This window comes from Grampus griseus (assembly GCF_964374135.1).
Source record: "Grampus griseus genome assembly, chromosome: 18".
NCBI lineage: Eukaryota > Metazoa > Chordata > Mammalia > Artiodactyla > Delphinidae > Grampus > Grampus griseus.
This window is the reverse complement of record NC_139012.1, coordinates 74,459,020-74,476,567: the sequence shown is the minus strand read 5'-3', so window position 1 is coordinate 74,476,567 and position 17,548 is coordinate 74,459,020. Positions and strand designations below refer to the sequence as shown.

The 17,548-nt window shown below is 51.1% G+C and overlaps 1 protein-coding gene across 1 annotated transcript in view; it reads right to left on the bottom strand.

Moving 5' to 3' along the window:
- Window positions 1-17,548, bottom strand: part of FLT1 (fms related receptor tyrosine kinase 1) — a 170,888-nt gene that overhangs the window by 10,111 nt on the left and 143,229 nt on the right. The window contains exons 18-25 of the mRNA XM_082675546.1: window positions 17,439-17,543; window positions 13,969-14,082; window positions 12,454-12,542; window positions 8,422-8,578; window positions 7,892-7,989; window positions 7,045-7,167; window positions 4,967-5,078; window positions 3,423-3,522 (exon numbers count right to left, since the gene is read on the bottom strand). Of these exons, the coding sequence (XP_082531672.1) occupies window positions 3,423-3,522; window positions 4,967-5,078; window positions 7,045-7,167; window positions 7,892-7,989; window positions 8,422-8,578; window positions 12,454-12,542; window positions 13,969-14,082; window positions 17,439-17,543 (898 nt within the window). The remainder of the gene's footprint in view (window positions 1-3,422; window positions 3,523-4,966; window positions 5,079-7,044; window positions 7,168-7,891; window positions 7,990-8,421; window positions 8,579-12,453; window positions 12,543-13,968; window positions 14,083-17,438; window positions 17,544-17,548) is intronic.

Genomic DNA, 17,548 nt, shown 5'->3' with positions numbered 1-17,548 from the left:
GCTGGGTACTTAAGTCTTTGTTTAGGGACGGACAGGAGTTCATAAAGATCACGTGTCTGAATTGCTAACTTTCCTCCATTTGTCCAAACTTCTGGGTCAAGACTCTTTTCAGAAGGTGATTCTGGTTCCCTCCCACCTGTGTCTCATCTACTGGACCTGTTTGACCTAAACCCTAGGGGCGGGCTGTGGGTTGACTTGTTCTAAGAGCGGTGAGGGCCCTTGGGTGAGTGTGCTGTGCGGTCCGGTGTCAGGTACCACTGCAGTGGGGCTCAGCTTATAGACACCAAGGAGGCTGGGACTCTGGGCTGTCGTCACTGCTCTCTGGGGGACACAGGACAGGTCCCTTAACTCTCCCTGACGAGCAGTGCCTTAGAGTGCGGGCTCAAGGCACGTGCTCCTTCCAGGCAACCCAGGCCAGCCTGCTAGCGACCACAGGGCTAGAGTAGTGTAAGACAGTCCCATGTGGATCTCATATTAAGGTCCGTTGACACATCTTACTAATTTATTGAGGTAGGTACAGAAATGCACGCTACAGAGGCAGGTGGTCACGAGACTCGAGTCTGGGATCCTCACCCCAGGGGTGTGGGCTGTGGCAGAGGCTGGCCTGTGTCTGCCTTACCTTGTCTAAGGCTCCCTCGTCTCTAGCAAGAAACAGATTCTCAGAGGCCACTGGAAGAACAGTAAATATATACACAGATATTCTATACAAGGCAGCCAAAGCAAGAAAGGCTTGAACCAGGCAAAAAAAAAGGGGGGGGGGCATGCCCTGAGAGTAGGGAGCATTTGGTCAAGCAGAGGCCCCAGGCTTATCCCGACCAGCATCACTTCGCTGCTGAGAGGCAGCTGGTGGGGGAAATGCAAGGCCTGTGAACAGGATTCTCCCAGGTTCCTCTCTGCTGAAACCAGCCGAAGGGACCACCTGCAACTCTTGCTGTTTTTTATTTTGATTCTTGGTTTCTGACTTCTAGTTTCCACTCCTCTTGCCTAAGATTCAGTGCAAATCATCTCAAACACCAAAGGAAAAGAAAAAAAAAAATCAAAACATTCATTATTTCTTCCCTTATTGAAAGACATCTGATTAAACAGGCTCTGGGCGAGGAATGAGTGACTCACGTTAAAACCGTTTTACATCCCTAAGTAAACAGGTTTAATAAAGAAAAGAGACACCAGTTACACCCAACCCCATGGCCCTTCTAGAAAATGAGCCAGGGGTGACGGGACTGTGAGAAAAGCTTCCTTTCCAAGCTATCACCCAAGCTCCCAAGGGCACGCCAATTTAGACCAAGTTCAGGTCACAGAACCCTAGTTCTGAGAGCTGCCCTTCATCCTCACCAGGGCCTTCCCGCTGTTGGAACAAACAGGAGGGAAATGACTCCAACAGCTTTCAAACGCTGAAGGTTTGAATTCTGGACTTCTCAACAAACGAATCACAAAGCTCCTTCTTTGTTTTTATAGTTTCTAAAATAAACTCCCTAGAATTGAGGGACCATCCTTCTTTCTGTGGACTGGGGTACAAGTGCTACCTTATATAAAGACTTGAAGGTTTGATAAAGTCCAAGTGAGTTTTGGGCCCAAAGCTGATGTGAGTTGTTTTGGACCAGAACCTGGATAAGAATTGGAAACACACCCTGCAGGTGTGTAGCGTGGTGCTGGGGGCTCTGGACTCAGACTCGGTTTGCTTAACTAATTGGCAAAGTGGCAAATCACTTAGGTGTTCTGTGCCTTGGTTGTCTCATCTGTAAGATGGAGATAATAACAGCACCCGCGTTATAGGGTTGTTATGAGAATGAGGTAAATTAATATGTTACAGTGCTTAAGACAGTGCCTGACGCTTAATAAGCGCTAAATAACTAATAAAGCCTGTGGTTGACGACCGCAGTCATTACTGTTAGTCACTGGGAACTTGCTTTTGAGATTTTCAGATTATATGAAAAGTCCAAGGAAATATTTAATTCAAAGCATGAGTGGACATATTAGACGTTTCTTCTAAGGAACATGGGGTATATTCCTAACTTAACAGTCCTGTGATCTAGGGAGCTCAGTCCAGAGGACTGCCTTTAAATCTGTCTCCTCTCTACTTAGCCGACAAATCATGAGACTTCTCAGAGGCTTAGTTTCGTCACGCATCCAATTCAGGTGAAAATTCCTGTCTGCCTGCCCCTCAAGCAGGCTGGGATCTTCGCTTAGAAAACTGTAAAGTGCAAAGTCATCTCATTTTAAACCAGACCTCCTGGTGTCTGCCCCTGTCCACCACGTAAAAGCAGTGAGCACTTGAGAACTCTCCCGCCTTTAAAATCCCTCTCCAGTCCAGCGCAGGCCTGGGGCTAATCTAGCCGCGTCCCCAGCTCTCAGAAGGGCCTTGTGCTTTGCTGGCAAGGACACCACGTACGACTGAGAAGGCCGGGTCCCTTCTCCCCTCTGCACTCAGGCCGCTCCCCAGCCCCGCCTCCGTGGCCCGAGTCCCCCGTCCTCACGGTCCCGGGTCTGACCTAGCTTGTCTCTGGGCCGTGAAGGAAAGAGAGGGCACTTTGGCCAAGCGCACACTTCCTTCGTTCCCTCCGACTCCTCCCAAAGGCCGTCGAGGGGCTCCTCACAGCCCCAAGTTGTGCGGGTGGGAGGGGGAGGGCCCCCTGTCTGTTCGGGAAAGGTGGTACCGCCGCGAGCATGGACGGGGGGGGGGGGGGGCGAGTCCTTGTCTAGCAGCCTGACAGAACTGCCGGGGTCATCACCTTCCTGCCCAGGCCTCAGGGCAAAACACCCACAGAGCGTCAGGAAGACAGAGTCTGAGAGGGGCGAGCAAGCGCTTGTCCAAGGTGGACAGCCCTCACCCTGGTCCTCCCGTCCTCCTAGAGCCACGGGGCCAAGCGGAGGGGCCCCCGCCAGCAGCAGCCCCAGCCGCCTGTTCCGCACAGGCTGAAGGTGCCTCGTTGCCCACGCGGGCCTCTGGGGAGCAGGGTTCCTACCCAGTCCAGACCCCCGTTCCTCTCCTCCACGTCTCCCCCTACGCTCCAGCCAGCCCCCCACGGTCCCGGGTGTGGCTGGAGGGCCGGTCAGCTGCGGAGGCCGTGGGCCCACTTTGTGAGCGGGCACGGGGTCTGGCCTCCACTTCCCGGGCGGGCTGTTCAGTTGTGCCCGGGCTCCTAGCTAGAAGCTGCGTTCCTAACCTCGGCTCGCAGCTACGTCGGGGGTGGAGAGAAGCCCTAGGTAGGGACGGGTCCAGGACGTGACGCCTCGCTTCTGGAACGTGCTCCCGGCACGGCTGGGCCCCAGGCGGCTAGGCAGGGGCGACCCTGGGGTAAGGAGAGCCCCCTGCATCTCCCAGGACAGGGGCTCTGGACGTCAGCAGCACGTCCCCTTCCTGGGGCGGCCTGGCTGGGGGTGCGGGGGTGGGGAGCCATGGGCTGGAGGTGACGGAGGCTCACATTTCGGGCGTGGCGTACTCCGGGGCCCGCATCCTCATGCCGTCCTTCAGGCGGCTGCAGAAGTCCTCGTCCATCTGCACGCCCGGGTACGGGGACCCACCTGTACCGGAACACAGGGCACGTTATGGCCTCAGGGCACGAAACGCCCCGGGGGGCCATTCCGTGTCTCTTTCCTCCCTTCCAGGGGAGGGCTGGGTAGTGAACTCCTGGTGATGGGAACGGACCTCAGCGCCCAGCGCAAGCCCCAGGGCAGCTCAGCGGATCCTTGCTGGCGCTTGGCGCCCTGGTGCTGGGTGTCAGATGCCCGCAGGCCGTTCCCATGGCTGCTCTGGTCTGTTGGGTCAGGAGAAAGGGTGGCACCTCCCCTCTCCCTACAAGGAACCCTAGAGAAAGCCCAGCATTTAGACTCCTTCCTTGAGTTAATGAGCTGCTTTTTAAAAAGCCAGTAGACTCGGAGGCGGTCACTGGTGGCTCACTCGCACCTCACTGAGAACGACTTGAACTCACTACTCTCGTGTGAGGTTCGCACAGCACTGGGGGACCGGTTGCCGTGAGGGGCCCGAGGGAAGGGGGCCAGGAGCTGCGGGACTGGGCTGGCTGCTGTGGGGCGGGGCTTGCAGGGGGCCCCGAGGAGCCGGGACTTTGCCTTTTGCCAGTTTTTCTGGGCAGGATCGCAGGTAACCGTCCCTCTTAGAGGGACTGCTGGCTGAGGGAGGGCTCGGGGGTAGCAGGCCCTCCTGATCTGCCCTGTTCCAGACCTCGAACCGAGTCTGTCTCAGCATTTGTTTGTCTGCACTTTCGAGTGATTGCTGTCAGGAGGAAGCAGCTGGGCGGCGTGCAGCACTGGCCCTGTGTCACCGCGGGGCCACTGTGGCCGCCAAGCTGCTTTCAAAGACTGGAAGCAACAGGTGCCTGTCATCGAAAGCAGAGGAATGTTTTTCACACATTACAGGAAACCAGGGATGTTACTGGGTGACTTTTTATTTGCTCTGCAAGGCAAGTTTCTGGCAAAGTCCGAAAGCCTCTTGGCTAGACCCGGCGTTCGGGAGGCCTCGGTGCGTGTCTGCGAGCAGATGGGGGCTCCGGGCGCACCTGTGCTTGAGCGCCTTGGACGCGGCTTCCAGCCACCGCAGTGGGTGCTGGTGGAAGCAGGGTAAATACAACCAGCGTAAACCAGAGTCGGGGGCTGGCTGTGCTGACATCAGAGGCACGGGTTGAGCTGTGTTTGTTGGGTCTTTCCTGGGAAATTCTGCGGGGAGGGGGGGACGCAGGGAGGGAAGAGGAATGGGTGTTTGAGGAATTAGAAGAAGGGGGCCGAGGACAGGGAAGGAGCAGCCAGACTGGCTGAAGACAAGCCTGACTGCGGCTCTTACTCCGGTCAGACCTCGTTCACGGCCCTACGAACATCTTTGCGGCGCAGGCGCACGTGCACACGCCACCCGCCTGAGCCTACGTGGGTGTCAGATGCTGATCTGCCCGCGGAGGCTCGGCAGAGGGGGCGCGCGGTCCTGGCCCGTCTGCTCGCGTCCTGCCCCCGGGTTTACCTAAGGAGAAGATCTCCCACAGCAGTACTCCGTAAGACCACACGTCGCTCTTAGTGCTGTAGCTTTTGTCAAAGATGGATTCGGGAGCCATCCACTTCAGAGGAAGTCGAGTCTAGAAAAGGGCAAGGGGGCCTTGAGCAGGAGAACGTGACGACAGAGCACATTCAACCCGTGTGCCCACGGGGTCACGTCCCAGATAACATTTGGCCTATAAGTCACTTCCTAGAGCAGCGATGGTTTCCCAGCACGGAGGAAGCTCATAACACGCAGTGTTACGCTGCAAGGGGGAGAGCGGTGTGCTACACCAGTTGCTGTGATGGCAGCAGTTGTTCACTGAGCCCTTCCTACGAGCACAGCATGTCCTGACTCTGACTCTGTAAGAAATCCTTCTCCCCACAAGAGCTCACACTCTACAGAGACCTGGGAAAGAGTGATCTGCAGTAGAAGGCATCCTGAAACTCGATAATTTCCTGGAATTTTTCTTAAGGATTTCGAAAGGCATTCCTATTAAAAAAAAAAAAAAAAAGGATTTAAAAAGTCATTGAATGGGGGGAGTTGGCAAAGGCGCCAGAAAGAAGGAAGTTGATAGTTGATGGACAGTATTCAGGATGCCATGTGGCTGGCTTTCAAGCAGGAACTCCAGTGAGTTAGGCCCGGCCACTTCAGAGGGATGGGGATTGACAGGGAGCCTGGGATAGTAGAGAGACAAAGAGAAAAAGAGGGGGGAGGGCCAGGGAGAGGCTGAAAGAGACACGGATGGACACAAAAGAAGCACAGACTGACACGTGGGTAGATGCCATCTTTGCAAATCAGGGCTCTCAAGGAAAGCTTGTTGTTTTCCTTCTATAGAAAGAAACAGTGGGGCTGGGCTTCCCTGGTGGCACAGTGGTTAAGAATCCGCCTGCCAATGCAAGGGACATGGCTTTGAGCCCTGGTCCAGGAAGATCCCACATGCCACGGAGCAGCTAAGCCCGTGCGCCACAACTACTGAGCCTGCGCTCTAGAGCCCGCGAGCCACAACTACTGACCCCGCGTGCGTGCCTAGAGCCCGTTCCCTGCAACAAGAGAAGCCACCGCAATGAGAAGCCCATGAACTGCAACGAAGAGCAGCCCCTGCTCGTCGCAGCTAGAGAAAGCCCGCACGCAGCAATAAAGACCCAACGCAGCCAAAAAATTAATAAATAAAAGAAAGAAAGAGTGGGGGACTTCCAAGGTGGTCCAGCAGTTAAGACACTGTGCTTCCAGTGCAGGGGGTGAAGGTTCGATCCCTGGCCAGGGAATTAAGATCCCACATGCCTCACAGTGCGGCCAGAAAAAAAAAAAAACAGGAAAAAAAACTGTGGAGGAGAAGTGGTTCTCAAAGTGTAGTCCTGGGACCAGCTGAGGCACATTCTCAGGCTCCACCCAAGACTTTCAGCTGAACAGGCTCTCCAGGTGATGTGTGTGCTCGCTCAAGTTTGAGAACCGCGACTGTGGAGTAGTCATCAGAGCCCAGACACAGACTTAATTAAGGCTTCAGGGTAAAGGCCAGAGAAGAGGGGGCACAGGAGGTCACCCGCAAAAGCAAAAATAACACTATGTTCAGAAACAGGCGGGGAGGAGAGGCCCATGTGAGCTGGCAGCGATGCTGGGTCTGAAGGCAAACCCGGGAGGGACGCGATTTCCTCCCCGGCAAGGTCATCCTGACGCCTGCCCCCGCCCTTCCTGAGATGTGTACACCTGCTGAATCCATCACCCGGGTTTATCTGAGGGGAAGAGTCCAGGCTGTTCTTTCCAGCGGCCCAGGGAACTCCCCCAGGGGGCAAAGGGGAGGGGACGCTGTGGTCCCCGCAGGGCCCACTGAACAGCGCTCCGGAGCCCAAAGGACAGGAGCCGAGCAGGGACAGGGGAAGGACAGGAGGAGGGGACCGTGGCCTCCCGGAGCCCCGTGCGAGGGCTCTCGGGTCCACGGTGCACGCGGACCATTCGCCTCCACAGGAAGCGCGTGCTGGTTTTCAGCGACCCCTGCCGAGGGCTTTGGTCTGTGGTTTGGAAATGATAGGGCCTAAATGAGCCCAAGAAACGTCCAACTGACTTACATCTCCTTTTCTCACGTAATCGGGGTTCTTATAAATATCCCGGGCAAGGCCAAAATCGCAAATCTTCACCACGTTGTTCTCAGACAGCAGTATATTTCGTGCTGCCAGGTCCCGATGAATGCACTAGAATAAAACAGTGGCATGATCAGTCCTCGATCTCATCGGCTGATTGCCTGCGCCTTCTCAGTGTTCTCCTTCTGAACTCGGGGATCCCTTTCGCACGCTTCCTTTACATGAAGGGAGCGGCTCCCGACGCATGTGGCGTCGCCCCAAACGTGAAGCACTTCTCTACCAGTACAGACCCCCGGAGGCCCCCAAGTCAAGAAGGGTCCCGAATCCCCTTTGCTACTGTGTTGCAGGACAGCATCGGGGAAACAGAGCTGGCCATCGGGTTCTCCCAGGGAGCACAACTTCCCCAAAACCTCTTATCCTGAGCTGCTGAGATCAGATCACGATCTAGCTGGAGTTTCCTGGGAGGACCCCACTGGGATGTATTAATAGAGGCCCTCCCATGGAGTCGTGTAGTCTGAGAGTCTGGCCAGCTCTGAAAACACGCCAGAGGACGTTGTGGAGCACAGGTGCCAGGTTCATCTAGTCTGAAACCCAGCGAGCTTTTCCCCTGGAATTGAGTTCTACCTGCTGGTACCCAAGAGTCACTGTACTCAAACTTCCTCATATCAGGATAAATTAGGTCGTGTGTTGTGAAGTTCACTCTACAGTTAAGGACACACATACAGGCAAATACGAGGAAAAGTGGATTTATAGCACAGGTGTGTGTTTGCCCATGTGAACATCCACACGACCGGGCCTGGTGAAGAAGCAAAACAGTAAAGATCGTGAGGCTGACCTTTCTGGAAGACAAAAACTCCATGCCTCTGGCCACTTGAAAACTGTAAGAAATCAGATCTTCCATAGTGATGGGCTGCTTGTAGAAATCGTCAGAATCTGGAAAGCATTAAAACCGTAACTGTTTGTAATGGCTCTTGTTATGCCACCAAATCCCAGTTTATTGGAACAATGTTAGCAAAACACGAAACAAACCAACAAGTAGATCAGAGTTCATTTTCGAGAGCATTTTTGAGTTTCAACATGAATATCCGAGATTTTTCCAGGCCTCTAGCCCATTTTGCCCAAGCACGGGGGGCAGGGGATGATCCATGAAGACAGAAAGGCCGGAGGGGAGACAATTGTACAGTTCCCTGTCAAAATTAGTAACTCTATAAATAATCTAAATTCAAATCTTATCTCCCCAGGACATTACGCTTCGAGTCTCCCACGGGTGTTTACTAGGGTGATAAATAAGAAAACTATTTCAGAGATGCACAGTCTGCTGTAAAAATATCCCAGACTGTAGGACAGGAAGGAATTAATACCTACCCTCCTCTTCCTCGGCATCACTCAGACTTTTATCCTCCTGAAACCCGGAGCTTGCGAAGCTCTCGCTGCTGGTAACACTATCTAGTCTTTGTTTCTCGCCCTGCTCCAGGTCTGGCTCCATTTTCTCTTTCTTAGGCTCCATGTGTAAGGCTGCATCCTTTAACAGACCAAGAAAGACACAGATGAAAGGGACAGAACAGTAACGGGGAGACCAGTCCCTCAAGCTGGCACTCGCCTGCCCTAGGAGAATGTCGTCCGACAAAATGGATAGTAAATTAGTAGCCTGGCTTCGCCTGGGGTTGTGGAGTCTCTTCTGCTCTTGGGCTCCCTGACGGCATCTCGGGGAGGATAAAGGAATATCCACAGCAGCTGCTATTAACTGAGAGCTCACTCGGTGTGAGCCAGTACACTAAGAATCTTCGGGACATTTTCTCTTTTCATCTTTCCAACAATTTTACGAAGTAGGTCTTGCTTGTAATACACGAGGGAATTATGTTCAGAGAAGCCAGGTAATCGAAGTCACATGCAGCTAGTAAATGGCAAAGCTTGAACCCAGGTTCGGCCAACTCCAGCCTATGCCTTTGAGCGCTTTTCCATGCCGTGCGCCATCTTGTGAAAGAGGATACGGGATGACAGAAAAGGATCCCCGGTCAACTCGGGGCCTTTGTAATCCCTGGGAGGAGTAATAAGAGAAGGCCGCAGTTACCAATTTCTCTGGTTTCCTTGGAGAAGGAGGGAGCATGAACGTTTCCTTGTCTCCCTTGCATTCAGAACAAAGATAGAGTTTGATGCTAACGAAGGTAGAAAAGGCCTTTCACCCTGGACTGGGCCTCTAAGCCCTGGTGTGTATCTGGTTCTTTCATTGACCATGTGATCTCGAACAAACCACCTTGCTTTTCTGGGTTTCCTTTCTCTCATCGGAAGAGCTCGATCATCTTGTTACGTTTTGACTCACGGGAAAGGAGTTGTTGATTCAGGGTGGAACCAGAAAAGATTTTTATCACCTTTTCGTAATTCACCTCATCACTGTGACACTAGAAACAGGACTCCCAGTGGCTTCAGGACTCGACCGAGTACCTAGCTCAGTCCTGCTAGATGGCAGTGCCAGACAGGGTCGGAGAGGGACTGGGGTTCAGTGGTGTCCCCCGATCCGCCCGCCCTTCGGGGCAGGGCTGAGATTCCCCAGGCTCCCCATCCTTCCGTGGCTTTTCCTGGAAGTGTCACGAAGTGGGAACGGTCCCTCCACTAGAGGGCGCCGTGGGAGCAAGCAGAGGACAGAGGAGGCTGCTTCAGCCTGACAAACCCTGGAAGCGTGGAGGGTCCCCGGCTCCTGCCCCCTCGACAAGAGACCCTCCTGTGCCGCAGAAGGGGAGTCAGGCCTCAGAGGGAACCCCGACTGCCGTCCAGGTGACCTACCTGAGTGGAGATGGAGATCGTAACTCTTGGTTATTACGTGTCCCCGAGGCAGTTAGACTCGATTCTGCTCAGTGGGGGACAGAAACTGTATTTTCCACAAGACCCTTCCCAGGACAGACGGCAGCAGCGGAAGGGGGCTGGCAAAGATGCTGGGGTGAAAAGGGCTCGAGTCTTTGGCGTGACTCCAAGGACCGTAACTCAAGACTCCTTCACCCCTTCCTGACTCCCAATCAACGGTATATTTAGTTTTGCTTATTGGTAACCATTTCTGGTAAATGTTGATTTATTGAACTTTTGGGACTCTGACAGAATACAGGGAATTTATTACATATAATATGTAAAGATCTAGTGAACTTACTTGGAAAATGAAATATCCCATTTCTGTTTGGCCATTTGGTTTTTCCTTTAGGTTCCAAATATGAAACACAGCCGTGTGTTTTCCACGAAAACACTAAGCTCCACCAAGAGGGAGGTGAATCATTAAATATAGCCAGAGAAGGAAGCAATCTCTTCAAACAAAGGACGCACGAACCCAAACGTTCCATCCTGCCCGGGTCCCTGGGGTATTCTTGCTGGATTAGTTCTTCCTGAAGCCAGCCCAGGATTTCAGGACTGAGGAGAGTTTGTACTGCTCTCAGCCCAGGGCACCAGTCTCCCGTTTTTCTTATGTTTTTTCCCCTCTTTACCCAGTGCAGTGCATGGAAAAAGCATTGGGGGGGGGGGGGCGAGTCAGGAGAGCTGGGTTTTCTCCTCGACGTCATCTCTTGCCTTGTGTGTCCTTAAGGCCAGTCACTTGACTTTTCTGGGCACATCGGTAACGTGAGCGTGTAGGCTAGCTGGTCACAAAGTTCCCTTTCAGCTTCAAGAGTCTCATTATTAGAGGGGATGGTTTAAAATTGGGAAAGTATGTTCTTGCGTATATGTTGCCAGTCTGGTAGAAAACCTGTGTCTCCGGTTGGATCAGAGGCTGAGAGAATGGGCAGCTGTCCGGTGGGACTTCTTCGTGTGCCCCATGAGAATCTCACTCGCATGACAGAGACGGGCATCATTCTTGGGTGTCGCATACCTTATCCGTCATCCAGATCATATAGATGAGTGGCATTAAGTTAGATTCACCCAGTCTTTCTATCTCGGTGGATCAATGATGATGATGATGGTAATTAACATTTATGGAGAGATGAACGGAATTTGATTCAACAATTCCGTCAGCTGGGTTCTATTACTATCTCCATTTAATAAATGAGGAAACTGAAACTTAGAGAGACTGAGTAACGTGCCCAAGGTCCCAGATTTCTTGAGTGGCAGAGATAGGATTTAAATCCAGGAAGTCTGAGCCTGGACTCTGAGCGCCTAAACCACCAAGCTACATGGATTCATCAGCGACACTGCTGATTACAGGTTAATAATGTCAAATCATCGTCTCGTGGGCTTCTCTAGTCCAGAGAAGGACACACCATTGGTGAAATAGGTCACATTGGCAAAGGTTTATTCAACTCTCCTTCACTCAGTAATCCCTTTTAAACTCTGTTTGCGTTCAGGACTTGGACCCTTGTGTTCCTTTTATTACATAGCTTTGTTTTGGTGGGTAAGGCCGGTTCAGTATGTGTATAGGGGTGACATCGGTGGTGAAGGTGTGGGGAAGTGGGAGAAAAGGCAGTAGGGAGGGAAGAAAATGATTTCTCTGGCCCCGTCACTGTTCTATTGTTGACTATAAAGTCAGTTGACTGAGTCCTTAATTTCTCTAATCTAATCAATGGAAACGATTATGCTTGCCATCGTCTTTTAAGAAATGAGTGACTAAGTGATTTGTGCATGTCTGAGTATCTATGGAGAGAGAAAGAGACAGAGAGAAATTTATCAAGATGATTTGATATTTAGGTAGATGGCTAGTAAATTTTAATCTCTAATTATCACTGCATACAGTGGGCTCGAATATTCTCTGTGCTCACCCGAAAAAGAGTGTGCTATATTAGCGTGGAAAGAAAAAAATTTTTTTAAACGAAAAAAGCAGAGATTGTGTTTTAAGCTCAGTCATTCATGGTGTCGACTGAAAAAAATGCACAACGTAAAAGCTGTGAGTTGGGTTCATTCAGTGTCTTTCTGAGGACTGTAGCCCGGGAGCAGCCTCTCAGAGAGCTCTGGGAAACTGCTCTGAAGAGGTAGGGGGCGAGGTCAGCATATACGTGCTGTTGGTGAAAAGGGGACGTGCAATTAAGCACACATCTTGGCAGAAGGCTGCCACTAGTTATGCAGAACAGACATCTTAGTTAATGGTTTCGGGGCTTTTCTAAGTATGAGAAGATGCAAGAATCCAGGTTCCACAAAAAAAAAAAAAATTTTCTCCTGAAAATATGTAACGATCTGAAGGCCTGTTCTGCTAGTTTTCCCAGAGCACAGAGCGCCTCATTCCTGATCTCCGCCCCTGAACTCCTTTCAGGGTGTGTTAAAGGTCAGCGACTGCAGTGGCTCATGACTCAATCCTTGCAGAGCTGGATGGATGGCTAGTGACATTCTTTAGTTGGCAATGGAAAAATAGTTTCTCTTGCTTTATGCTGCTACAGCCTAAACGGAAACTCACTGCTGTCTTGAAAAACCTCCAACCCCTAAGTTCCTTACCTTGTTGAGAAGGAATAAGGCCCGTTTGCTCTTGAGATAGTTGGAGAGATTTCCGTGTTTGCAGTATTCCACAATCACCATCAGAGGCCCTGCAGGCAAAACGACACATGCTCAGCCACACCAAGCCAGCCAGCCATCTGCCAGCCATCAGTGGGCCTGAGAAACCTCAAACCAACTTGTCTTTATGTTAGCGGGGTCTGGGGGATGCAACTTGGGGGTGGGAGAGTTTTTTTGTTTTTGTTTTTCCAACTGGACCTGAGAAGGGGTTTAAAAAAATATACAAAAGGAAAAGGAGACAATTGGTGGGGGTCGGACTGGGGAAGAAGCAGAAAAAAGAGTAGGAGAGAAAGAACTGTGGGGAGGGGAGGGGAAGGGCCAAGGTCAGGGCTCTACCTGTAACTGCCAGCCACCCTCTTGGCCCCTTGGCCTCAGGACACTGTCACACCAGCCCCTCCCTCCCAGGTCCTGTCTGGCCTGACCCCCCCCCCTCCAGCTGCATGGCCACCTGGGGGTGTCTGCACGGAGGTTGCCCCAGGGCTTGTAAGGTCTAAAGCAGGGATCGGCAAACTCATAAAGAAAGAGACAGAGACGGTAACTGTTTTAGGCTTGTAGGCCACGCAACTACTCAGCTCTCTGCCTTTGTAACCGGAAAGCACCTGTAGACGACAGTACAACCAAATGAGTGGCCGCGCTCCAATCCAACTTTAGGAACGCACAAATTTGAGTTGCATAGCGTTTTCCCATGTCACAAAATATTCCCCCCCACCCCCAACTACTAAAAACGGTCAAAGTAAGCTCCCAGGCTGACCGGCCATCGTTTGGCGACCCCTAGTCAAAAGAGGCCAGAGGGTTGGAAAGGAAAGCCCCGAGCTGCACTGCGGGTCCCCTGGGCTCCCCGAAGGCGCCATCCCCACCGCTCACCCGCTGGGCTCTAGGCCCACAGGGCAAGAACAACTTCCGGTTCTGGGTCAAAGCGGAAGTGGCCCCAGAGAGGCTTCTGCACGTGGGCCCTGTCCTGGGGCATGCTGGGAGTACTAAAGGCGCCCTAGGGGAGGATGGAAAGGTGTGCGAGTCCTCAGTCATAATGCACCCTGTCCCTGCACCAGGCCCTGTGGGTACGGCCTGTCCGAAGGCCGTGTCCGCACCCCACCTCCTCCTGGGAGCCTGCCGGGAGTGATTCCTTCCTCTGGATGAAGCTTCAAGGGATGCTAACCTTCTGTGCATTTACCTTGGCTCCGGTCATACTCCTCCCAAGTCATCCTGGGAAAAACGCCCTGCACTTGACCTCGAGCCTGCGGAAGGAGGTCTCAAAGGGAGTCCTTCTGTCCAGAACCTTTAAGCTGAGTAGCCAGGGAAGGCACTTCCAGGATGGCAGCACCTTCCATCAACGGACAGGCTGCTTCCTCTGGACTATTACCAGGCCACGTGCCAGGAGGCGGGGGAGCAGGGCTGCGGGACAGGGAGCTCGCCAGGCCGCATGAACCGGGACGGGGCAGGCCCTCGCTTCCCCTTTACCTCCTTGCTTGGTGCAGGCTCCCAGCAGGTTGACGACGTTCAGGTGGTGGCCGATGTGGGTCAAGATCTTGAGCTCGGTCATCAGAGCCTTGTACTCACTGGCCGTGGCCCCCTCTGTGTGAGGATCAAGGGGAGAATCAAGGCAACGGGACAATGGGGCTCTTTCCTCTGGGCCGGCCCTCCTGCCCTCTGTGTTTGGCAGTGCTCAGCCCTCACTGCACTGGCTTCCCCACAGTCTGCAGAAGGGCCAGCCTCCAGCCTGTATTCCTTCCTCCCACCCTCTTGAGCCAGAAGGGTCTTGGTTACAGTGAGGCACAGGGCGGTGGTGGGGTTAGTCACGGGACGTCTCCCCTTGGTGGACCTTGTCCTGTTCAGTAACGTGCTGACTCGGAGCTGGGCACCTGGGGAGAGCGCCTTCCAAAGGCTTCCTTGCGTCAGAACCAGGCCCAGCGAGAACTTTCCAGGCGGGGGATGATCCCACACCTCACCTCTTTTTCTCACTTCCCCCGCTTTGAGAAGTTACAAAGGGGCCTGCAAGGGCAGAATGGCCCCTTCTGTAAACATCTCTGCCGTGTGTTATTTTCTCTCTATAACCTTTTCCTCTCCGGAGTCTGCAGGGTTATCTCAAGTCATGAGGTTCCATGAGCATCTGAATTCAACTTCATTCTCAGAGATAAACAGTGTCAATCTAAGAATTAGCAGAGTCTAAAGCCTAAATTAAGTTTGTCTTGTCTGTTTGTTCTTATTGGTTAACTTCTAAGGCATTTAAAAATTTTTAATTATGTTTACAAGTAAAAAAAAAAGTCATATAAGCTTGCTGTAAACATATTTCAACAATATGATGTTTATAGAGTGAAAAGTGAAAGCCACCCCAGTTCACCTTTTTAGCAGTAACCACTGTTCATCATTTGGCGTTTCAGAGCTTTTTCTATGCACTTATAACTATATGTACCCAATCAAAGGTCTTTTCCGTTTACATAAATGGGATCATATATAAAAATATAAAAGCAAATTTGATATATATAATTTGCTTTTCCCCCCCTTTAAATGTCATAGACTTTCCCCATTCTTTTAAATTGATTAATGGCATTCCTGACATTTAGACTGTCTGCAGTTTTGTTTTGTTTTTGTTTTTGCCATTACAAATAGGCTGGAATAAACGGCCTGTGATCTTTGTACCCGTGTGCAAGTATTTCTGCAGGACAGTCCTGGAAACGGGTCGTGCATTTCACATCGCATCTGTGCATGTGAAGGATGTGCACTTCACATTGTGGTAGATACCAACGTGGTATTTCATAAGCACAAATCATTTTTTAATAATAACCAGATAAACTCTAGAAGCCTCCCAGTGGGATTGGGATTGGCTCACAGTAGATGCTCAACAAATATTTGTTAGACAAATAAACAGCATGATTACTCTTCTCATTTCAGACATGGGCTTAAGGCCCAAAAAGGTTAAAGGTTTTGCTCAAGGGCACTTTGAAAGAGCTTCTGACTCATGGCCTTTGTTTGACATTCTGCCTTTCCAGTTTCTCCTAGAAACAGATGGCCAACCAGTTTAAACAAGAAAGCTTGAATGAAAATAGTTTTTTAGGAATGTTACATAGTGGGTGACTTGGCAGTCTTTTTCAGTCAAGGCTGATGGCTTAAAAAAAAAAAAAAGATAAGCATTTATACAGATACTACACACCCTATTTCTGTATTGCATAGAACACATTCTCTGGCCCGTTAAAAAAATAAAATTGCCAGTCAGAATGTCCCCCTCAAATTCATCCCTCCACGCGTTGATGCCCCTTTAGCCACAGTAGACAAGCATGGGCAGCCGACTTGCCTCTCCTAGAGATGGCGTGTGGTAGTAAGCAAGGAGACAAAACTAGCTGAGGAAACAGATGCTTCCAGATTTAGTTTCAACTTATCTCAAGGCTGGATATACTAGCTTGCCTCCAGAACCCAGGCCAGGAGCATTTTCAGGATTTTGGAGCAATGGATCATTTCTAGGAGGCTGTGCCTCTGCAGCCCTTCTGTAGCACTGAGGTGTGTGTGTGGCGGGGGGGAGAGCCTGGCACCCAAACCCTTAGTTTTGCACTGCTCAGCTGTGTGGCCTTGCAGAGGCTGTTTAACCTTTCTGGGCCATGTTTCTTCATCTGCAAGTTGGGATAATAATATCTACCTCACAAAGGCTGTAGAGAGAAAAATAAAAGTGGCAACTTCATGCAGTTCAAGCTACTAAAGTAAAGTACCTAGTCTGGTGCTTTCTCACATGGAAGACATGCTGATGCTTCTTCTCTTTAGAATCTGGGTGGGAGGGGGGTATGGGGGGTGCTGGACTACAGGTATTCTCACAGAGATGCCCACCATCATCTGGGTAGTTCACCTTGAACAAGGCCTGCTTTGTGGATGCAAAGCTCTTTCCCTGGCTACTTTCAGAGTAGAACTGTCAGGTTCGTTGCAGAGTTTTATCAGAGCCTTCACTCAACAGCCTTTTGAAGTGGAAAAATATTATTACATGGGACTTTTTATAATGACGGTGTCACTGCTGGATGAAAACGAAGGCTTTGAAGTCTCCCTCAGCCCATGGGCCTTTCTGCTGGAACCTCTGCCAGCTACCTGCTTAGCTGGGCGCATAGCCTTCTACGCCTCAAAATCCCCTGGCAATATCTTAGAGACTTTGGAAAGCTGAAAATTGCCCTTTGGGTTTTCAGTCCTGTTTCTTTTTGGTTTGGGAAGCTTAAAACGCATTGAAGTAACATGACAATTTCATCACAGTGAAGTATTTTCTATGCTTTAAAGGACCTATGAGTCTTGGAGATGTTTGGTTGACGTGACTTTCAGTGACTTTTCATTTTCACTCTGTCTTAGGGGCGGGTCGTAAGTCACCGTGTGCTTCGTCTCTACCTCCCAGTGCCTCACAGGGTGATAGTATCTTCAACATAGGAAGATAGTTTGTTGTTTTCGGTTTTGTTTTGTTTTTATTTCTGAAGAGGAAATGTTTAATGGGTGGGACCTGACGCTATAAAATAGCTTGAAGTTCTGATCAACTCAACTGTTCTAGCTTCATATTCTTACTTTATAGTGAGGTTCAGCCCCAGCTAAGCCTTTGAGATTTATGACGTACAGCTAAGTTGCCATCATAACGCCATAATGGATCATTCCCAAACTTTGTACGTGTGGTTCCTGTGGGCTTGAGTCCCTGGTACTCTAGAAAAATCTGAGATGTGGTAGGAGAAAGATCTCTGAGGAGACGGAAATCATTTTCCCGTGGATAACGCTGAACTGTTTCCTTTCCAAGGTTTATTCTGAGCTCCTGCTGGTCTCATCTAAAGCTCCGGAGGTCAAGGGGCTTCCAGCAGAAGCAAGTTTTGTGGCCAGAGCAGAAATGGCTTCTGTCTGTTCCTAGGCCACACCCAACTTGGGCCAGCATTTAGGGGACGTAATGGGTGAGCTGAAAGCCAAGCTTACACCATCCATACCTTTCAGCATCTTTACAGCCACCGTCCGGCACGTAGGTGATTTCTTAATGCCAAATGCAGATGCTTGGACCACTTTTCCAAAAGCCCCTCTTCCAAGTGATTTGCCTACA